The sequence below is a fragment of the Echinops telfairi genome, unplaced genomic scaffold (assembly GCF_000313985.2).
Source record: "Echinops telfairi isolate 266 unplaced genomic scaffold, ASM31398v2 ScPeMD7_7035;HRSCAF=8008, whole genome shotgun sequence".
Classification (NCBI taxonomy): domain Eukaryota; kingdom Metazoa; phylum Chordata; class Mammalia; order Afrosoricida; family Tenrecidae; genus Echinops; species Echinops telfairi.
This window is the reverse complement of record NW_022110935.1, coordinates 170,386-173,100: the sequence shown is the minus strand read 5'-3', so window position 1 is coordinate 173,100 and position 2,715 is coordinate 170,386. Positions and strand designations below refer to the sequence as shown.

Genomic DNA, 2,715 nt, shown 5'->3' with positions numbered 1-2,715 from the left:
CATCTGATGGCTTGGAGAAAATCTGGAGCTCACATGAGAATTTTTTCCTGCATTCATATTTTTATAATCAGATTGGTGGCATAGTGGATATGTGTTGGGCTGAGATCTGCATGCCAGTGCCCACTCCAAAGAAGAACGACAGGGCTTTCTACTCCCATAAGCAGTTTGAATCTCAGAAACCCACAGGGCATCACTATAATTTGTCATCAACTGGATGGCAGTGAGTTTGGGGTTTGTTTGTTTTTTAATGTTTCTAATAGTTAGGACCCTGAATTGTAAACTGAGATTTCATCAATATAAATTCCTTTGAAGTCTGTCTTTGGCTAAATGGTGAAGCAGACAAAGCTCATTCTATTGAAAAGAAGGCATGTTCAGATACATGAAGGTTCCCTAGAGTCTGTTCTTGGTAGTCCCTAGAGAGGTGCTGACAAGGTGAGGAAACCACAGTTTGTGAAAGGAAAACATCACTGACTTGTTTCTTTCACATCTGCTGAAACCATGATCTGATGTACTAAGGTTTTTGTCTGGGCTCACAGTGACTTCCCATCACTGTGTATCTAGCACAGTAATACACGGCTGTGTCCTCAGGATTCACAGAGCTCAGTTTTAAATAAACTTGGCTCTTGGAGGTGTCCCTGGTGATGCTGACTCGGGACTGGAGAGCTGGATTATAGTATGTGCTCCCAGTATTCCATATTCCACCAACCCACTCCATTCCCTTTCCTGGAGCCTGGCGGGCCCACTGCACACCATTGCTGGTTAAAGAGAATCCAGAGACAGAACAGGTGAGAGACAGGGTCTCTGAGGGCTTCACCAGTCCGGGGCCTGACTCTTGTAGCTGCACCTGGGCCAGGACACCTGGGGATAAAGAGAAACACGGTGAGTCATGTACTCAGATGCTGCCTCCACAGACTTCATGTGTGAATCCCTGAACCACTCACCTCCCAGAGTCGCCACCAGAAAGAGGAAAACCCACACACAATTCATGTTCATGTGGATAATATTCGTGACACCCAGAAAGTGCTCTTGAGAGTGAGAAGGAATACGAATTTAAGTACATGCATGCTGTGGTTTCATGTGACTGGTATTTGCATGTGGGAGGTGCACTTGTATGTAAACATGGGAAGGGCTGAATGGAGCCCATAGCTCTGGGACTTAGACTAGACAATCAATGCTGGTGGAGTCCTTGGGAGAACACAGTCCTCTATGAGGTCTTCACTCTACCAATCATATGCACATCTGCACAGATTTCATGTTCAATGTAACTTTATGTCCATTCCCATCTATTAAAATTAGAGACAATCTCTATCCTCACCATGTTTGAGGTAGTAGAGCAACCATAGTGGTCAGCACAGCAGTTCTAGCTGACCAGGCACTGCAGTCCTTACCCAGGCTCCTGTCCTCACTTCTTTCTTCACTTGGTCCAGAGCTGGTGGGTCCTTAGCATCCCTGCAGGTCAGTTTTCTCCCTGAGGTTAGTTTACTGTCTGGACTCACACTGACTCTCCTTCACTGTGAACAGCTTTGGAGGTAGAGAGTGCTACATCTTGCAAACAATCTGAATTGGGTACAGCAGGAGGAAGTATGATCTCTATATAGAGATATTTATGTAGCTATTATATTGAAATGTATTCCACAATAAAACACTGATTAAGAAAGAAATTTGCCTGAAAGACAATGAAGTTATTGAACAGAGTTGTGGTAGTTCGTTTATTGTGCCAACCTGGCCAATAAACACATGTGGGGTTAATTGAAGGTCGGAAGGACAAATGGCTCAGTGAGCCTTTTGTTCTCTGGTCTCTTGTTTTCTGATGGCCGGACCAGGGCTCAGCTGCCTTAGCCAGTTCCCTGCTTTAGCTGGCAAGGCTCACTTCCTGCAAAACATCCCAGGAGAAGCCACATAGACTTACCCTGATGCAGCCCTGGGTGCTAGAGCACCCGTGTGAAGACCCCTGCCAGCGATGAGATGTTTACACATTCACTGACTCAGCTTTCCTCCTGAAGTTATCATCATTGCATCTGTTTTGTGAGATGGAGGAGGACTTTGTGCACTGGTATTAGACATATGGGTAAATGGGTTAATGTTGGACTTGTGGGTTTGGGCAGCACTGGGTTGGGATGTTTTCTTGGTGTGCACTTAACCTTTATATATAAAACTCTCTTATACATATGTTGCTGTGGATTTGTTTCTCTAAAGTACCCAGACTAGCACAAGAGTTTAGGCTTCATTCTTTCCACAGGAAGAGAAAAGTACTTAAACTACACTTCTATTCAAAATAATTGAAGCAAGAAAGTAATAGGGTTATTTATTCCATGGGTTTTTTAAAACCATTTTATTGGGGGCTTATACAACTCTTATCACAATTCATACATACATACATTTTGTCAAGCACATTTGTACATTTGTTGCCACATCATTCTCAAAACATTTGCTTTCTACTTGAGCACTTGATATTGGCGCCTCACGTTTTCCCCTCCCTCTCTGTTCCCCCTCCTTCATGAACCCTTATTAATTTATAAATTATTGTTATTTTGTCATATCTTACACTGTCCGATGTCTCCCTTCACCCACTTTTCTGTTGTCCACCCCCCAGCAAAGAGGTTATATGTAGATCCTTGTAATCGGTCCCCCCTTTCCACCCTACCCTTCCTCCACCCTCCCTGTATAACCACTGACACCACTGGTCCTGAAGGGATCATCCGTCGTTGGTTCCCT

The 2,715-nt window shown here is 44.2% G+C and overlaps 1 gene segment (V, D, J or C); it reads right to left on the bottom strand.

Moving 5' to 3' along the window:
* Positions 1-511: 511 nt before the first annotated feature.
* LOC115871604 lies at positions 512-987 on the bottom strand. The segment is given in 2 exon segments: positions 512-858; positions 942-987. Coding segments are annotated over 2 exon segments (393 nt in total).
* Positions 988-2,715: the final 1,728 nt, after the last annotated feature.